Consider the following 17,597-nt stretch of genomic DNA (forward strand, 5'->3'; position numbering starts at 1 on the left):
TCTTCCCAAATGAGGGAGAAAACAAAAAAAGAAGACAGGGATCAAGGAAACTGGAACATCTAACCACTGAGGAGAGGAGAAGGTGAGTCCAGGGAGAGCAAGTGTTCTGCAGACACAGAGATCAGCGAGTCGGGGGTAGAGGCGCTGAGTTGGCCCTGGAGGTGTGGGGGAGGGGCTCTGGCAGAACACTTGATGTGTGTGGTCACGTCCATAGGGGTTTTAACTATTTTGAAAAATTGGGAAAGATTTAGCGACAGTGATATAGAAAACTAAACAAAAGACACAGAGAGGTAAGTTTTAACTCCAGAAAAACAAGGTTGTTTTTAAAAAGGAACTATAATTGTCATATCCTACTTGTCTCGGCAGTGAACTCTATTTGCGTGTTTTAATAATACTGACATAGATGTAACTTGATTGAAAGGGTGCAGGGAAGAAAATTGAAGGCTTGGACATCCAGGTCTCCATTTCTATTGTTAGTGTTTGTTTTTCATAAACTGCAGAGGCACAGAATTGGATTAATCATAATCCTGGGTTTATGGCACACCCTTAATGTTGGTCCAGGTATGACCTGCTTTTAGCTATTTGGTTAGTTACTTGATTAGTTATTTTTAATCATGTAATAAGAACCCACGAACTCACTGCCCAAAACAAAAGCTAGAACCTTGACAATTTTTTATAACCACGTGGTCCCCACCCCACTACACACCAACCCATACCCCTTCTCCCCCATCTGGGTAACCAGTATCCCAAATCCTATGTTCATGATTCCTTTGCTTTCCTCACATTTAAGCTGAACACCCAAAATTCACGAGCAGTCTGAGGACAGGGTCCCTGTGAGACTAGCAATAGGAGGAGAGGAGGGGATGTTAACATCCATCGCTTCATCCCATGAAGCAGCAAGTAGCTTATTCACAGCAAGAGAGGCCACAAAAAGCTTATTCTCAGAAAGGAAGCTGAATCCTAGGGCTTTCTCACATGAAATACCTCTGGGGTCTTTTTCAAAGTGCATCCATTATTACATGTATCTTATTTATTCCTTCCCTAACTACTCCTTGAAATGAGAGAGAACGGTGTGTGCATGGTGGGAGGAGATGCCAAAGCAAGATGCTGAAGACCTGATCCCACAGCACTAGCAGCACCTTCTAGCATCTTCAGGTGACACTCTAAGACAAGTATGTTTCCCCAGTGGATGCTCCAAAACCCCCAGTCTTCCCACGTTTACCCCTGGCCCAAACACCTTGGCACAGCTCCCATTTCCCCATAGCCTTTAGCTTGCACAGCAGCACAGAGGCCCTGGAGGCATGCAGTAACCAGCTTGGAGCAGTGAGGGTGTAGCTGAGTTCTGCCTGTGCTATCTGAGGTCCCCGAGCCTTGAGCTGCCTACAAGACAGCTGTTTGCTTTGGCAACCTGCCATGGTCAGTCAAGCAGGGCACCAGCAATCTGGGAGTCACTTAGAGCTTGTTCGGAAGATGCTTCTAACCAGAACTGAGCTCACAAGGCAGCATGAGATCCTGCCTGTACTAAAACCATGGATTCACTGACCATGGAGCCGCAAGGGGCCTTGGCGCTCACCTAGTCAAGCATTTTCCAAAGCATATCACTCAAGCACTGGTTTTTAGACAGTTAACAGGTTTTTGCCCAAAAATATATCTCATAGTCAAGGAAATTTGTAGAACATTGGATCAAAAGCAAATTAAGATTCTTTTCTACATGCCTTCTCATAAGCTAATCTCCATGAAGGTAGCATTTTCCCAATTTTGCTGTGTGATCTTTAGCTGAGACTTGGTTTCCTCCCATGCAGTGGAGAAAGAACAATGCCCACCTTGGAGAATTGCTGTGAGGGTGAAGGAGCTCACGAGCTCAGAAGCATTTAGCATCGTAGCTCACAAAAGAGGTGTCAGCAAGTCTGTTCCCTTCTCCTTCACCTACGCCTTTCATTTTTCCTTCAAACTTACCCTAGGCTGAGTAAATCACCTATGAGCAACCTTCTGCGAAATTATTTGAAACTGATTTCCTGGGATCTGGATGGCATCAGGATAATTATGTATGCAATGAAGGCTTCTACCCGGCTTACCTGGTAGGATGGGGGACCCCAGGCCCAGTGGGGCAGAAACCCTGGTAAACACAAGAATGCACTACCTACCATACACTGAGGGTGGGAGCCACTCTTTAGGCTTGACTGGCAGCTTTGCCTCCTCCTGAATCACCAAGAACAGATCACCAGGTTAAAACGCTCAGCACAAACTCATAATCACGAAACAGGAGACTTGGCAGCCAGCTCAGGGGAGGAAGTACTAGACCAAGAGTCAGAGGTTCTCAACTGGCTCTTCCCCCTCTCAGTGTGTGCGCTTCCTCCGCTGTACCGTGCAGGGGTGTGGGCAGATGATCTCCACGCTTTCTCCGTCTAATCCATGTGGATCCCCATTCTAAAGGTTACCAACTGTGGCCTAATCACAGGTCCAGGAAGCACAGTCCACACACCCAAAATATATTTTATTGAGACTGGAGCAATTTACAATAAAGTACTCATGACAGCACATTGGAAAGACTCAAGTTTTACAAATTTCACCTTCACAAATACAAATCACTTTTTGCTCTGAGTTGCACAGGGAACAATGGGAGGGGGCAGACAAGGTCCTGACAGGAGACCCAAGACTAATGGTCATCGGCGGTCCACCCCCAGAGAAGGGCCTTCTCTGTGACTCAGCAGTGTTTCTAGATGTCCTCAGAGAGGAGCACAGTGAAACTTTCTGCATAACTCTAGAGCAGGACCAACTTTCTGTAGCCCCGCTGCCTGTTCTCTTTCTGGTTCACAGAATTTCTATGGCAACATTAAGACGAAGCCGTTAGCTACTTCTTGACACCACAGAGACAACAGGCACAGACATGGGAGCCATTTGGCCTGAAAAATCCACCTGGGCATCTTCATGGGCTTAGAAAGCTCTCTGCCCCCACAAAAGTCACTTTTTTACCCACCGTTCAGAATATGATTTTTTTGCATTTTGCATCTTGAAAATTTTCAAACATCCTCATAAATGGAGAGAATAGTATAATGAAGCCCCACGGTTCATTATAAGGAAGAAGATGATATGACCAAGTTCAGTTTTAGTTAACAGCCAAGAGATGGAAGTGAACCTTGTCCCAGCCCCTTCTCCCCACACCTCGGTTTTCCTCTCAGCTCCGCATCTGTGCTTTTCTTACAGGATCGATCTGGTGTTAGAAAGAAACCGAAAACCAGTGCGAGGGTGAAAATTGTTTAGGGCTGGTGAATTAAGCTCCATTCTGCCTGACGAGTCTCTCTTCTGGGTGACACAGTGAGTCACACGGAAGGTGATGAAAACACTCAGTCTCTGGAATGAGATTTCTCTGGCAAGTGGAGTACTTAAGGACTATCACAATGCCATAGGTTTCTGTAAATGACACGTGAGCTGCCAGAGTTGACGATGATGTTGACAGAGTCATCTTTAGGGAAGTGGTGTGAAGAAGGCTTATTATTCAGACAACACAGAGGACCAGCCTGTCTAGACAGCTTGGGAGGGTGAGGTGTCCAAGGATAATTATTTCCAGCATGTTGGAAAGTCTGCTCCCTCATCTCCTGTGAAAGCAGGGCAATGTTTCATCACCTCTTGTTCTGTATGATTGCAGGAGAAAAGGATTTACACCTCCTGGATGAGTTTCGTTCCCTGGCTCATCACAATGGCTGCCATCTGAGGAGTCGTACTTCAGCCATGCCGTTCCCAGCACTGGTTACAAGATGAAGGCGGTTTGTCTGCCCTATGACTGTCTTCTCCTTGGGTTCCTCTCCCAACTCTTCCAACTATTCCTGGGAGAGGGGCTCAGAAGTCCTCTGCTCTGCCCCTGTTTCTTGCTTATCTTATGAAAAAGCATAATTCAGAATGAAACAAAAAGCACACACACATGTGCACACACAAACACATGCATGTGCACACACACACACACAAAGGAAAAAGTCGCAAATAACCCCACAGCACGTTAACAGAACTTATCACAGGTTGGAGAAATAAAGTAGTGATTTTTATTTTCTTCTTTGTGCTTTTCTGAATTTTCCAAAGTTTTAATAATCTTTTTTGTTGTTGTTTTAAGGAAACCTGGGAATTCCTCTCTGTTTTAAAGAACCCAAATTGGTCCTTTCTTGTCATGTATCAGGCCAGGCCACCACAGGATTGTGATTTGTCCTGGTCCAACAATTTCAGAAAGCCAGGCAGGAAAACATCCGTGCCAGCTCTGGTTTGCTAACCCTTCACTGGCCACTGAACCTTTTTCAAGCAGAGCTCCGTGCATCTGGCTCAGCCACGCCCAAAGTATGACTCAGGTGTCCTTCATGGATGCTCATTGGCAGGGAGGGTTGGGAGGCAGCTGCCTGACAGTTGGAGGCAGTTGACTGATTCAGCCTCCAGCTGGGCTGAAGCTGTTGTGGGGTCTCTGGCTCAGAGATCCAGGATGATATGCCTTGTGGAGCTTCTTAGACAGGATTTCACAAACATGTGTCTAGCTGGTAGTTGCCTTTTAGTTTTCACATCAATGAGGCTAGGAGACTGAGCAGAGTTTCCTAGGAACTCAAGAGGCCTATGGCTTCTGCAGGAACTTGTTTCCAGCACTGCAAAGGTCAAGTTTGAGAGATAGGCTCTTTTCCAGGCTCTGTCCTTAGGCTCTTTCCTAACCTCAGCTGGAGACAGAGCCCTCCTCCTGCCTCTTCCCACTCTCCTCTAACTCATTGCCATGATGGGTTCCATGGACGACAGGTCTGTCTTCCCAGACTGGAGTTGGGAGGAGGGTAGGAGGTTGTTGGCTGGCGGAGCCCTCCGGCTCTTGCTCTTCTCTGTCCAAGCCACCCTGAAGGAAGGGACTGGGGAAGGTGGCCGTTCTTCCTGAGGCTTGGGTGGCCTTTGGCACATACTCAGTAATGCCTTCAGCTCGATCCTGAAGTTTTCATTGAGCCAGCAGTAGATGAAGGGGTTATAGCAGGTACTGCTCATGGCAAACCAGTGGAAGGCGAAGTAGAGGGCATTGTTGGTGCGGATGACCTTGCTGGATAGGAGGAGCACGTAGCAGTTGAGGGGGAACCAGCAGAGGGCAAAGAGGACCACCACCAGCATCAGCATCTTGATGGTCTTCTTCTTCTTGCGCCGCAGGGCCAGGTACTGCTCCGTGGTCACGTCGCCGATTGTGTTGCACAACCACAGCTTCTTGGCCACACGGGCGTAGGCCACAGAGATGATGAGGAGGGGTAGGATGTAAAGCAGGATGAAGGTGGCCAAGTCCAGGTACTTCCAGAAGAGGTCGGCCGGCTCAGGGAAATCTGGCAGGCATAGGGAGCGGACAATGTCTTCACTGGGGGCAGGGGAAAAAGAGAGATAGAAAGGTGGAGAGAGAGAGAGAGACAGAAGGAGGGTGTGCAGTTAGTGTGGAAAGGCCTCATCCCAAGAAGCACTGGCCTCTTTCTCCACTGAGCTCCTGGTACATCTGTCTGTTATAGCACTTGATACTGTGGACTAATTATCTGATTATATTTCTGGCTCCCCCACTAGGCTGGGAGTTCCATAAAGTTCCATAAAAGATAAGGAATACACCTAGATTTCTCAGTGTCCACTTAACTTTGTATTATTCCTAGCCCATAATAGAGACCCAATAAATATTTGTTCAATGAATGAATGAAACACTGGCGTTCCTAGTCTTAGAATTAACTTATCTTGGGAGCACAGTATATTCAGGAAATCTTGAAATTCCCCTTTGCACTACCTGCTCCCATTCTGGAGGGGAATCAAGGAATGGGGCAAAGAAATGATGGGTCTTGAGAATGTAGGTGGCCATGCCTGAACTAACATACCTTCAGCCACTCATAAAACAAGTATTGATTTTCTTTGGAATGTATCCAGTCCTCTTTGAGCTTTTTAGGGATACCCTTGTGTGTTAGAAAACCTGGAGCTGGTGTGTTATGAATACACAGATCATGACCTGCTGAATGAGGAGGCACAGTCCACCCACACCGGCTGGGCAGGCAGTTCCCTCAGCATCAGAACTCCCTCTTTGGGGAAGTGAAAACCCCGGGGCCATTTTGATTGAAGACAGTTTCAATACAGTCACACAAAGGAAGTAAAGTCACAAGATTTATTACTTACAGATCCCAGAACAGGGGTGCAGTGAGCCAGGGGGAGGGCAGTCCTCCGTCCTAGGTCATGAGCAAACAGGAGACAGAACGCAGAGTAGCGAGCATTTCTTACTTATAGGGTGGTTGGGGTGTGGGTCACTAATCTTTCATGGGCTCGACTCTGAGTGGTCATTTTAAAAGGTGCCCGAGGAAAAGCAAGGTGACACGTGTGGCAGGAATCCTAAGCTCAGGTCCTTACTCTGGGCGTGAGCAGGGTTATCATGCTGTCAAATGCCTAGGCAGCAACTCAAATGGCTGTTTTGTCATTACACCATGTGGCTTCTGGCTCTTGTTATATGTGCTGGTGGCCATCACTAGTGAAAGAAAGAGAGAACTCTCTTTGCTTTTGTTAGCAGGAAAAAAATAGCCCTCCATGTGTGAAGGCAGATGGGGAACCTGAATGCTGGGGGGTTTGGGTATGTGACTCATTCCAATGTCCTAGAACTCGGGGAGGGAGCCTTTATAAATGAGTTGACCTCGGCCTTCAGAGCTTGTTCTCTGGACCCTGCTGACGCCATAGGAGTGTGTGTAAGCAGATGTTTCAGATGGGGCAGTGCACGGCTACTGTGGGACACGTGAGCAGTGCCCTCCCCTAGGTCCCCTCAGACCCCCTTTACTTGTCTGGAGCAACAGTCCCCCAAATCTTGCCTCTGTACAAGAAACAGCTGGCACTTGTGGTCTTCTGGGTGCCTAGGACTACCCTCAGGCTGTGGAAGACACTTCCCACAGATCCACCAAGAGCCAGAAGTGGCCCGGAATCCCCATTTTCCCCAGGGAGGCCTGGATTATGAAAGCCCAGCTCCTTTGCCCTAGGCGGGTAAACTGCGTTACCAGTTTGCTCCAGAGCCCCTGTGGAGCAGGCTGCGGCTTCCTGGAAACCGCCCTGCCTTAGTCTCCCTCTATTTGCTGTCCTGCTCCCCACTCCCTTACCCAGTTATCCGGGGAGCACTTCCTCAATAAATCACCGCGGGAGTCCTTCCTTTATCTCAGGTCTGCTTCTAAGGAACCTCATCTAGAGCAACTACAGACTGATGAAAATCACTCAGTCACTCCTTCAGTAAATATGTATCGAGGGCTTGGTACGTGGAGACAGTAAGTTGGGTGCTAGGGACACCAAGCTAGCCAATCAAGTCAGAAACAGGCCAGCGCTCCCCAACCTTCCAGTCTAGCGGGGGAGAGCACCTTTAATGAACCAGTAGCACATACAAGTGTTTTAAAGAACTGAGTGCTTCGAAAGAAATTCTCATTCTGGGAGCATATGACAAAGAAACCTGAGTGGGAAGGAGAGCATCCTGCCGCAGACACATAGATATGTACGTTGTGTTTGTAGGTTGTGTGAGAGAATTGAAACCTTGCCATTTTAAACAAGGCCTGGGTGATTTCCAGCCTCAGTCTGAGTGAGACAGACAGAAGCTGTCTTGTCAGCTTGGTGACAGAAGCTGATCGCTATTACCTTGACCTTGCAGACAAACGGGACAGAGAATAAGGAGGGAGCAAAAGTTGTGGAGAAGAAAAGACAAGAAAAAGCAGGAGAAATGCAGAGGATAGGCACAGGCCTGGAAGCAACAGGTTAGGAGAGAGGCAAAGAGAACAGTGTGGTGTGGCAGGTACTGTCACTCTCAGATCCCAGAGGGGCTGAGATTTCCCTCTGTCAAGTTCCTCCCAGTCCCCAGGCTGCTCCCTCCTAGTTAATCTCACCTGTACTTGAAGGTAAATAATTTCTGGCAGACGGCATGTGGGAGTGAAAAGGACGTAGCCATGGTCCAGATGACTGCGATGTAGATGACACCTTTTGTGATGGAGATGCGGGGTTTTAACGGATGCATAATGACCTGGAAAACAAGCAAACTGTGTGCATCACTGACTGAAGAAGTTTGAAACAAATGAGAAATCCAGACGTCGCAGCTTACTTGTCACAATTAAGCAGGTAGGTCATATTTATAAAGACAGGCATCTCGTACACTCATTGAGCCCTGAGTTGCAGCAGGCAGGTGGGGCGTTCCAGCCGTGTCCCGCCCACAGCCCACATCCAGGGGTAGAAAGAGGGTGTCATCAGGACTCAGGGCTCCAGGCAGTTCAAATGCCTCTTGGCAGGTCATTCATGGCAGAACCAGGGTGCAGTGAGAGGACGGCAGTGGGGCGGGTGTGTTCTGCTTGCACGGCCTCCATAGCAAGGCTGGCAGAGGAACCAGCCATGGTCCGCCTCCACCTCAGGCAGGATCTGATCTTGTCTCCCCATGATTCTAGACTCCTTAGGTTATGAAGGGCTCCGAGAGGGTCTGACAAACATGGAGAGGAGACTCTCACCACTTAGCACGGGAAGCTGCACTGACATTTATTTGGGAGTTCAAAACACTGTTTATGAAAGCCGTTTCTAAAATTGCAATGGGGCCCAGCTTTCCCACACTTGTAATAAAGCCAGTGTTATCGGCTTCAGGCTGAAAAGCATCTTGGAATTGCTACTGTATGTGCGTGCCAATCAATTCTCCAAAAAGGTTTAAATAAAGACTTGGAAATTTAACAGCATCCTCATTTTAAGACTAGAACCATTATTTCTTGAAAAAGGCATTTTGGGACAGGGAAGTCCACCGTCAGGGAAAGAGGTCATAAAGAGCTGCCCTGAGTCAGGATGCCATCCCAGGACACACTGGACATTCTGGCTGTGACCTGAGGACTTTTTTTCCTCCCAAATTTTTCTCCAATGTTTTCAAGGTTTTACAGGAACAAGTGACTAAATTTTAGAAGGTGCCCAGCACACCTCCATTCCGGACTTTGCCATCTTTGTCCCTAATACTCTTCGTTGTTCAGGTTGCTGAAGGAAGTGGAAGCCTGGGTCAGAGGTCCCAAATACTCCGCTGGCTTTGGGACAGGGTCCTATGTTTGGGTATATGTCACAGCAATGCTGTGACATATGTAGGCAAGGCTTACCCCCTGTTCCTTAGACCCACCCTTGGCCCAAGGATCAAGTGTCAGCTAGCTGTGTTAAATGCAGGTAAGCATAGGCCAGTAAAAGGTAACCCCTCTTGTTGAATTAGGGGAGAAGGTTAAAAAGAGGCAAGAAATACCTGTATGCAAACTTTTCACACTTTGTAAGAAAACATCTGTAATATAAATGCCAAAAGGATGGCATTTCAGGGATAAAGCAATCTCAGAGTTTGCTGAGTCCAATTCTCTATCAGATGCACAACTCTCCTCTAGAACATCCCTGTCAAGCGATCATCCAGACCTTGCTTAAATATGGCTTGTGACGTGTAACACATTACCTCCCCAGGGTGCTTGGTCCACCTTCGGACAGTCTGCTAGGAAATCCTTCTTCCTATTGAGCTGCATCTTCGAATCTGCATCTTTGAAGCCCCCTATCCCTGGTCCTTGTTGCACCTCTTGGAGCTACTCAGAATAAACTCTCTCTCTCTCTTTGTCCTGGTGGTCCTTATGACATTGGCCCTGTGGGTGCCCTTGAGTCTCCTCACAGCAGGGTGGTCTAGTGATCAGAGCATGGGCTTGGAGCCAGACAGACTTCAGCCCTAATCCTAGCTTCATCGTTCACCAAGTGTGTGAACTTGGGAAAGCTATGTAGGCAGCTTCCTGAGTTTCCATTCCTTGACTCAGCATAGACCTGAGTATGCGACATGGATTCACTGAGTTAGCATGCGCGAGGCAACTACCCTGCAGCCATCCTCCTCCAGGAGAGGCGCCCACAGGTCCTCTTCAGTTTCCTTCACCATACCCACTCATGAGTCCAATGGGGCACGGACAGTGATTGGGGCCTTCCTGCCCCACCCCCATGCCTGCTCCTGCCACCTGGACCTGCCAGCCGCTTCACCCAGTACTAGCTTGTTTTCCTCCGCAAGAGCCGGGCCAGGGAATGTCCATCTCCCAGTCAGGAGCCTCGTCTCTGACCTAAAATTACTTGCCACTTCCCTTTCATCTGTGATTTTTCCGGGTTTGCTTTTCTACCCCTAAAACAAGCAAAATGCTGGCAGTGAGTCTTCATCAGAACAACAAACTGGTAAGAATTGTTTGCAGCACCTAGCACAAAGGGTTTAACATGCCTAATCTAATCGGTCAATAAGAAGACAAATATCCTCATTGGAAAATGGGCTAAAACATTGTCCTGAGAGCTCCCGCAGCCCTGTGAAAAGCAAAGCCAGAGAGGAAAGGACAGGGCGTTGGGGGTAGGTGGCCTCACCTGGTGGCGGTCCACGGCAATGGCCGTCAGCGTCAGCGCGGAGACGTGCAGGGAGCAGTACTGGGCGAAGCGGCTGACGTGACACATGCCTTTCCCGAACACCCACGTGCTGTTCACAAAGCGGACCTAGAGACAAGCCCACAGAGGTCAGGAGACAGGCGGGCCTTGACCCTCACACTCACCCACTGTGGTCTCTGAGGAGCATCCCTCAGGAGGCTTCTTCCAGCTCCTCCCTTCTTCCACTCTACACTGCTGAATTGTGATCACACATGACTTTCTCCAGCACAACTCATTCTTCATCATTCAATTCAACAAATCCAAATCATGGTGCTGGGGCCAGGCTCCGTTAGTGCCAGGAGAGTGTGGGAAGGGTATGGGCTTTAGAGTTGAACTTCCCAGCTCTAAAGTCTCTAGCTGTGTGACCTTAGACAAAGTATGTAACCTCTCTGAACCTCAGTTTCCTCATTTGCAAAAAAAGGCTTAAAAATCTCTTCCTTATAGGTTTATTGGAAGGATTAAGTTTTTTAAAAGTCTATAAAGGGTGGAACACAAAGTCTGGTGGATTGCTAGAAAGATATTATTCATAATAAATAGTAGCTATTTTTATGGTAATAATAAAATTTATTCTTGTCCCATATGAGTTCAGACTAATGGGCGAGACACATCTGAAAAGTCTCAACATAGCATATGGGCTGTGCTCTTGATTGCTGGCTGAGCAGGCCTTGCAACACATCATCTGGGAAGGAGACACAGGGGCCTGGAAAGGCGTGGGCAGGGGCAGGAAGGGGCAGGGTGGGGAGAGAAGACAAGCTCCTGGGACAGTGCGGGGCTCTAGGAGCAGTCCTACGCCTCATCCCACATCATCCATGGCTATTTGCTCACTCACTCAGTACTTGAGCAGCTCCTGTGAGTGATGTCCCATGTCCGAGAGAGATTGAGCATCAACTCTGATCAAGGAGCTTCCAGGCTGGGCAGAAGCTACCTTGGGTGCAAGACAGAAAGTATTCAGTGCCCTACAGAAGGCCCAGACAAAGGGCACTGGGGCCACTGCGGGGGGTGGGTGTGAGCTGAGGCAGAGAGAGAGATGATAGAGAAAAAAACAGAGCAGATAACCCTGCAGAAAGGCTATCATATAGTGGTTCACAGCTGAGTATTTGCCACTTACTGCTGTCACCTTGGGCAAGGCACTTAGGTTCTATGAGCCTCACTTCCCTCATCTGTAAAATGGGGCCAACTCTGTTCACAGGGTTGTTATGGAAATCAAACGAAAGATAACATATGTACAGTACACAGTAGGTACAACTGTGCCTAGTATCTAGCAAGTACTTAACACTACTAATGGCCATTATTATAACATATGAGACATTTGAGATGAGCTTTAAAGCATAGGTCAGATGTGTACACATGGAGATAAGAACAAAATGGTTGGCACTGGGTCAGAAATCTCAGGACCTGTTTGGGTAATAAGGAGTGGAATGGTTTGGCTGGAGTGAGTGGAAGAGTCTTGAGGGACAAGTCTGGCCAAATCATGAAACTAGGACAGCAGACAATGGTCTTTACCCTCCATGGGGTAGGCAGGTGGGAGCCATATGAGGCTCTCGAGCAGTCCAGTAACATTATAGGGTAATGTCTAGTACTTTACAGAGCTAGAAATCTTTAGCTATTCCTACTTCTCACCTCCCACATTCAATGAATTACCAGAGCCAACCAGTGCTAACTCCAAGTGGTTTTCAAATCCATTTCCTCTTCTTCAGTCCCGAGGCCGTGGCTCTAGTGGAGTCTCCCATCATCCCACACCTGGACTATTAGAGCCTCCTAAGAGCTTTCCTCGTCCTCCAGTCTCTCATCCACTTGTAATTCAGCCTTCACATGGATAACAGTACTTTTCTTAACCCCAAATCACTTTATTGCCACCTTTCTGCTTAGAATCATCACGGCCCTCAGGACAGAGCCAGGTGCCTTAGGAGTGTCCAGGTCCGTTCACGACCTGGCCCCAGCCTTCCTTTCTCGTCCACCTCAGCTCCCTCCTCCCCGGCCCGCTCCCTCACTGTGCTTCCTGCCTCTGTGGCTCCAGCTACAATGAGCCACCCAACATTCCCTCAACACACCGTGAATTTTGTTGCCCTGCCTTTGTTCCCCCGGGTCCTTGTGTCCGCATCGAATTTTCATCTGGACCTGGGAAATTCCTCCTCATCCAGGCACCTTTGAAATGTTACATTCCTTGTACAGACTCTTTGGACCCTCTTGTAGGACTCTGGCGGGTCAGAAGGAATGACTCCTCCTGCAGGCTCCACCACACTCTGTGTCTGTCTCTGCCATGGAAATAGTCAGCAACTGTTCGCTTGCCTCTCAGCGACCGGAGCTGGACTTCAGGCTGATTGTTGTGTGCAAAGTAGACAGGAAGGGAGACCAGGGAGGAAGGATACTGTCACCAGCCAGCCCGAAGGCAGGACTCTTTACCCAGTGGGGAAGCACGGCTGAGGGCTTTGAAGACACTCTCCTCCCCCAAACCTTTCACTCTCCCTGGTTGCCAGCACCTTGTAAGCTCTGACGGGAGTTGGGATTGGAGCAGTTACATGGGTCAGCTTCAAGGCCAAGCTGCTGTGGATCATCTTGGAAAGGGTGCTGGCTTCTCAGGACCTTGACATCCCCTCTCTCACAGGAGATCCTCTGGGGCAAGAGTTATCAGCTCTCACTGCAGCCTGACCCGGGGTCCACAGCCTCTCTCTCCACAGCCCTGTGTCTACTGCAGATCTAAGTGTGCATCCTGCTCTGTGCAGCAGCACAAGGGCCATGCCCTGAGGCCCTCCAGTTCCCATCCTGGGCAGTCCAGCCCGACCCCAGTATTGCAGTTTGTCAGGTCAGAAACCAAGAGGGGAGCCAAGGAGAGCCAGAGATGCACCCTCCGTGCTTCAAGGCAGCAGGAGGCAGTTATGGGTGGGGCATTTGGAAGTCCCTGGTTCCTTGGCTAGTGCCCAGAGGATCCTGAGTGGCCAAGAATCGGGTAAACGTAGGCTAGAAAGAGAGCAGGCAACGTCCATGGTTTGCAGTAGTGGAAGCTTAGCACGGTCCAAGAGTGCCCCCCTGTCCTCAGTTGGATGGCTTAGTGGACAGACCTCTGGACTTGAGTCAGGGGAAACAATTCTCATCCTGGCTCTGCCAATTACTAGCTGAGTGACCCTGGACGAGGGATTGAACCTCTCTGTGCCTTAGTTTCCTTATCTGCAAAATGTGAGTAATGTCCTCATATGTGAGGACAAGAGAGAGAATGTAGTTTTAAAATGTAAGATTTGGAACGATGTTCACACAGGTGGATGGGAGTTCACCGTCTTCTTTTTTGCTTCTCTGTTCTTTCTGGTTGAGTGTGTGTGCATGAAAGAGAGACAGAGAAAGAGATAGACACAGAGGGAAATGGACAGATGCTGCTTTAGTAATAACTGAAATAACAATAAGGCTATTCCATACATTGCAAAAATGTGATTTATGCTACAGAAACATAAGGCATAATTGTCATTACGATTGCTCAGTCATAACCCTCACAGTCCCAAATCATCTGAGTACCACACTCCCAAGTCACAGAGCGACAGAAATGACTCCACTAATGCCGAGTGGCCAGGGCTTGGGGAGGAGGCTCACCACCACCGTATGCAAAAGCCCCCGGGCTGCCCCTGGGCCCAAGCCCCCCTCACCCTCCTCTCTTTGCCAGCACAGCCTTCCAACACAGCCTCATTGTCAAAACACAGAAGCAAAACACAATTTGAATAAGTGGTCCAGGAAAATGCACTTAAGTTTCCATTAACAATTAGCAATTGCTTGGTTTTTCAGCTGTGGCGCAAAGCTGCCTCCCATGGCAGAGGGGGGTGGCATTTAATGAGCTGTGGGGGGGGGGGGGGTGTCACCTAACAATCTCTGCTGACATTTCAAGGGGCTTCAATGTACCGCTTGATTATCAAACAGGCCCATGCTCAGTGACATTAAACAGGAAATGGTCACTCGTTCACAGCTGGCTGCAGACACACAATCACTGACCCCAATGCCACCAGCTGCAGAAGCTCTGGCTTAGAAGGTGATGAGAGAGAGAGAACAGAAAAACAAACCACAGAGAGATGGACAAGCAGAAAGAGTCAGAGGGAAAGGTGAGGTTAGAGACAGAGACAGGGAAAGACAGGGTCACAGAGAGGAAAACAGATGAACACACAGAAAGAGTGGCAGAGGAGAGAGAGAGAGAAAGACTTCTGCGAGAGACAAACAGAGAGACAGAGACAGAGAGATAGAAAGACAAACAGAATGATAGAGAGAGACTGACAAAATCTGAGACAGAAAAACAGAGAGAGTTGAGAGATGAGAATTTAGAGCTAAGAGAGCAAGAGAGAAAAAAGACTAAGAAAGATGAAGGCAGGAAGACAGGCAGAAGAGGGAGACAGAGAAATAAGGAGGAAGAGAAATCCAGGTGGAGAGAGAGACGACAGAGAATTGAGAGAGAGAAAAAGCTGAGAACGAGACTGAGAGGGGCAGGGGGGCGCCCGCCCAGCCCTCCGGCCTTACCAAAGTGAAGGGGGTGTTGAGGAGAGTGATCATGATGTCGGCCACGGCCAGGTTGACGATGAAGAGGCTAGTGGCCGAGTGCATTCGCTGGTTCTTGAAGATGACATGACAGACCAGGACATTGCCAAAGAGCGAGAAGACGATGATGAAGGAATAAGCCACGATGAGCAGGGCTTTCACCGTGGGGTTCTGGGACTCGGCGCCGTAGCGCCTCCGGCCCACAAAGTTCTGCCAGTCAGAGAAGGTGTAGTTGTTCCAAGAGAAGAAGTGCGAGGCGTTGGGCACGGCCAGGGCCGCCTCCAGGCCCTCCTCGTCCATCCGGCCCTCGGGGCGCTCGGTTGCTCGCACCAATGGGAGGAGGAAGAGCAGCACGAAGTGAAGGACCATTTTGCAGAGCCGCTGCGCCCGGGACAGTGCAGTCCGGACGTCCCTGCCAGGCCGCGTGCAGTCGGGCGCGCGGAGAGGAGCGCGCGGGGCTGGCCGGGGAGGGACCCCGGGGCCTCCAGCGCCCGGCGGCGCCCGCTCGCCGCTAGCCTCCAGCCCTCGATCGGCGCGCTCCGGGCTGGTTTCCGCACTTTTATGTCTCTGCTCCCACCGGGCTGCGAGCGACCGCCCCTGCCTATTGGGCAGCGCAGCATCTCTGGAGGCGACGGTGACGCGCTCCCGCTCTGCGAGCTTCACGGCTGCTCCCCCACCCCCAACCCGCTCCTACTCCAGAAATACAACTCCGGGGGGCGGCCAGGACTGTTTCTCTAAAGCACACTCGTTCACTTTGTTTCTGCTTAAGCCTCGTTATTGTAAAGGGAGCAGGCAGGCAGGTGGAAGGCGCCCACGGGGTGAGTTGGGATGTGTGGGGGCATACTGCAAAGACTGGGTCCACCTGCTGCAGGCGGCTCCCTATTCAGCGACAGGGATAAATTCCACTTGTTTCCTCCTGAGCTTCAGCCCTGCCACCGTTTTAATACTGAGGAGGATCACTGAGTCCTGACGGTTCCGGGAACAAGGTGAACAATGAAATAGATGCTACGGTTTCTCCAAGCCCCTTGAGTGACCAGACTTCAGACGGGCTGAAGGGCTTCCTAGGTTGTTTCCTTCCATCGCTGAAGAATGTAGGGGGCTTTGCTTTTCAAGGAAACTCTTCAAAGCAGGAAACTCTTCTGACAGGATCCAAGAATCAAAGGGGCTAAGTAGCCATGTGCCCACTTCTTGGGTAACTGAGTTTTCTGCCATGGAACTTTTTGAAGCTGCAGTAAGGAATGTTACCCGTGTTGTTTTTTCTTACTTGCCTCCTTTTCCAGGAAATCTTGATATCTAGCTCACCCAAAACTCCCACTGTCAAGTCTCTCCCCCAGTCAGCCCTGTCTGGCCACCCACTGACCTGATCCTGTGTAATCAGGGTCAAATCCCAACTTTGTCACTTCCTAGCTGTGAAATCCTGGGCAAGTTGCTTAAGTTTTCTGGCCTTGGTGAAAAGCTTTCCTTTTCCTCTATGTGGGGTTTCCAGGGACCCCTGTATGGCTCTCCCACTACATTGCTCTCTGATGGTAGAGATGCAATAATTGGCTGGTTCCTTGTAACTGCCCTCTCACCTGGTTCTACTGGCAAACTCTATGTAGACTCTTTCTATTGTCATCTCATCCTGCTCAGCAGTGCCCTTGAGCAGAGGTGCCACCAAATGACTCAAGCCCAAGTACCTTCTGAAGTGTCCACTTGGCCCAGGGGAGAGCCTGTCCCTTTGTTCCACCCAAAACCTGGACAACAGGCCCCTCCCACCAAAGTCCTCTTTTCTCCCTGGGCCATGAGACAAAGCCCAGCCACTGCTCACTCAAACTTTTCCAGGAAAGCTAGACATCAGCTTCTAGACCTCCTTGATCTCCAGGGACACAGGTCAAGCTCTCCTATTAATAAGCAATTAGAAAATGGTTTGGTGTCACCATAGGAAAATACAAGGTGCACTTACTCAGGTGGGAGGGAGTTGGAGAAGTCTTCCCAGAGGAAGCGACACTTCAGCTCAGTCTTAAAGGACCAGCAAGAGACAGTGGGGTCATGGAGGAGGAGGCAGAGGGAAGAAGAGGGAGTATTCCATAAGGAAGGAATCATGGTACATGCAAAGCCATGGAGGTGAGCGTGAGTATAGCACATTCCACAACCACAGAAATGGAAAGAGCTAGTGCGTGTTATGCAAAGGGATGAGTGGAGAGAGAGGGCTGGAGAGGTGGGCAGGGCCTGAACAAGAAGAGCTGCAGCAGTTTTGAAATCCTCAAAAGAATTTGAACGATTTCCTGCAGGCAACAGGAATCCACAGAGGGCTGTAAGTACAGACAGACAAGATCAGATTTGCATTTTAGAAAGAATACTCCAGCAACTGGAGAAGAGAGGGGCCGTGGCTTGAGGCAGGAGGTCGGAAGGTTGTTCTAGTGATCCAGGAGCAGAGGTGAGGACCTGAATCAAGGTGCTGGCAAGGGGAGGAGCAAGTTTGACTAAGATTAGAGGGAGGAATCCAGGATGACTGCCAAGTTTTCAGTTTGTTTGAAGTCAAATACAAAGAACACAAAAGATTCTTCTTTGACCTTAACTCCTCCTAGAGCTTTGAGCCTACCTTTCTCCATTATTTTATCAGCAAGTTCAAAAAGTCCACTGTTGTCTCTAGTTTTTCAAGTCTCATTCACTCTTTAAGCCATTATGTCTGGGGG

The 17,597-nt window shown here is 49.3% G+C and overlaps 1 protein-coding gene across 1 annotated transcript; it reads right to left on the minus strand.

Moving 5' to 3' along the window:
* Window positions 1-2,473: 2,473 nt before the first annotated feature.
* GPR83 (G protein-coupled receptor 83) lies at window positions 2,474-15,658 on the minus strand. Its single transcript, XM_001498305.7, has 4 exons — window positions 14,905-15,658; window positions 10,360-10,485; window positions 7,869-8,002; window positions 2,474-5,353 (listed from the first exon to the last, which is right to left on the minus strand). Exons 1-4 carry the CDS (start codon window positions 15,289-15,291, stop codon window positions 4,729-4,731), a joined length of 1,272 nt encoding a protein of 423 aa, XP_001498355.2. The 5' UTR covers window positions 15,292-15,658; the 3' UTR covers window positions 2,474-4,728.
* Window positions 15,659-17,597: the final 1,939 nt, after the last annotated feature.

This window comes from Equus caballus, chromosome 7, assembly GCF_041296265.1.
Source record: "Equus caballus isolate H_3958 breed thoroughbred chromosome 7, TB-T2T, whole genome shotgun sequence".
Lineage (NCBI taxonomy): Eukaryota > Metazoa > Chordata > Mammalia > Perissodactyla > Equidae > Equus > Equus caballus.